We start from the raw sequence: 1,834 nt of genomic DNA, 5'->3' as shown, positions 1-1,834 counted from the left end.
CTCAGCTCTCCTCATAGATTTCTTTCTTTCGAAGATTTCTTTTGTTCTGGAGGATGCTTCAGAATAAAAGCAGTGAGTTTGTCCCTCATATCGACATCCGAGATAAACCCACAAGCCGCACATTTCAGCTGGAGCATCTGCGTCTTGGTGATAAGTATCTCGGTTTCGGGGTTTCCGCATCCATAACACTGGACATACTTTTTGATAAAGTTCTCAAGAAGCCCCGCAAGCTTGGAAGTGTCGTGGGCTCCGTTAACCAATGAGTTCCCGTCTTCTCATCAAACTTGGACTGCGCACCCAGCTCACAGCCAAAGTACTTGGTGGTGTAAGCAGCAGTCTCCCCAAGGCCTTGGCGATTTCAACCATGTTAACAACATTAGTCTTGATGCGTTACCTCTACCTTCGATCTTGGTCATCATCCTCGGCATCTTGTACCTGTAGAAGGCATCGTCACGGTTGGAGGCACCAATGTTTTGTAAAGCCATTTTGATTTTGATTACAAAATAGTGTGGGGGTGGGGGGAATGTCAGAAGAGACAGAGATACTGAACGCTGGAACTGCTTGTGTTGTTCAAGGCCTCGAAAGAAGATCCAAGACGAGTGGACTTCTTCCTGGAAGTAGGACAGTACTCTCCTAAAAGCTGTATAGACGATTGAAAGAGAGAAGCCTGTTCAGACATAAAAGATTCTTCACACTCCACTTTCGACAAAATGTAAAACCCCAGCAGCTTTAACTGCCAACTTCCTGTAAACACACAATAAAGACAAAGATTCAGCCGCAAATGAATAAACAAACATACGGATATTTATGCGTTTCAATTATAAACAACAAGGCACAGAGATCTAACCGGAAAATTCATAAATCTTGAAACACACAAACACACAAAATTTCAAAGAAGCAATAACAGGAAGGAAACAAAGAAAAGTTCCGAGATTTACAATATAAAAAGACACACTACATCATCATCAAATCAAATACATATCATCAACATACACAATTAAACAACGCCCCACCCTTGTCTCAATGAAACAATCAATTTCTAACGATTCCAATAAAAAAAATTCTTGAGAATAACTATGGGCCATTCAAATTGAATCTCTATACTCCCAGATTTTTCGGATAACAATCGGATCAGATTGTTTGATTAATCAAATATTAAGTTAAATCGTAATCGCAAAGTAGTATCAGCAGCACACGAACCAAGTACCTCGTAAGATGGACGAACGAAAAGCTACGATTGTCTCTCGTGCGTTTGAGAGAGGAAGATGAACGCTTGCGCCGATGAAAGAATGAGAAAAGGCACTTAAGCTAGAAACGTTTTCTGTGTATTTATATATAAATGACAAAGGAAGGAGGCTGGAAACGCGTGATTGTGGTTCATCCTTTAGGGCAAACTCATCGTGTCGTGTCCAATTATTTATTTGTTCTCTTTCCACAATTTTTTTTATCTATATCCATTTTTTTTTTTTTCGTTTTCTATTTCAATTAATTATTTTACTGACCAATAATGATCTACAAGAACGTCCAATTCAGCATTGAAAATCAACTAATTAACAAGAGTTTTAACGTACATCTGTGTAGATATTTTCAATATTATATTTTGTTTTATATATTATGTAACTCTTTAATTTTGTTGTTTTCTTAAATTTTTAATATATAGTGATTGATTTTAATAATTTGTTATTAATTATTTAAATTTTTGAAATCGGTATAATAAATACATAATTTGAAAATAATCAAATAGATTATTTTATTCAAAATATATTTTTAAAACTAAATTCTACAATTTGCATAAAATTTATTTATTTATATTATAGAAAGGATATTCATTTAG

The 1,834-nt window shown here is 35.5% G+C and overlaps 1 protein-coding gene across 1 annotated transcript; it reads right to left on the bottom strand.

The window, feature by feature from the left end:
• Positions 1-6: 6 nt before the first annotated feature.
• Positions 7-1,448, bottom strand: LOC117130359 (probable eukaryotic translation initiation factor 5-1; the record flags this gene model as incomplete). Its single annotated transcript, XM_033283254.1, is given in 7 exon segments — positions 7-26; positions 29-262; positions 265-336; positions 339-389; positions 392-492; positions 544-744; positions 1,208-1,448. Coding segments are annotated over 5 exon segments (471 nt in total), but the record flags the coding sequence as incomplete, so codon positions are not given.
• Between the last annotated feature and the right edge of the window lie 386 nt (positions 1,449-1,834).

This window comes from Brassica rapa, unplaced genomic scaffold, assembly GCF_000309985.2.
Source record: "Brassica rapa cultivar Chiifu-401-42 unplaced genomic scaffold, CAAS_Brap_v3.01 Scaffold0400, whole genome shotgun sequence".
Classification (NCBI taxonomy): domain Eukaryota; kingdom Viridiplantae; phylum Streptophyta; class Magnoliopsida; order Brassicales; family Brassicaceae; genus Brassica; species Brassica rapa.
This window is presented reverse-complemented; position numbering and strand designations above follow the sequence as displayed.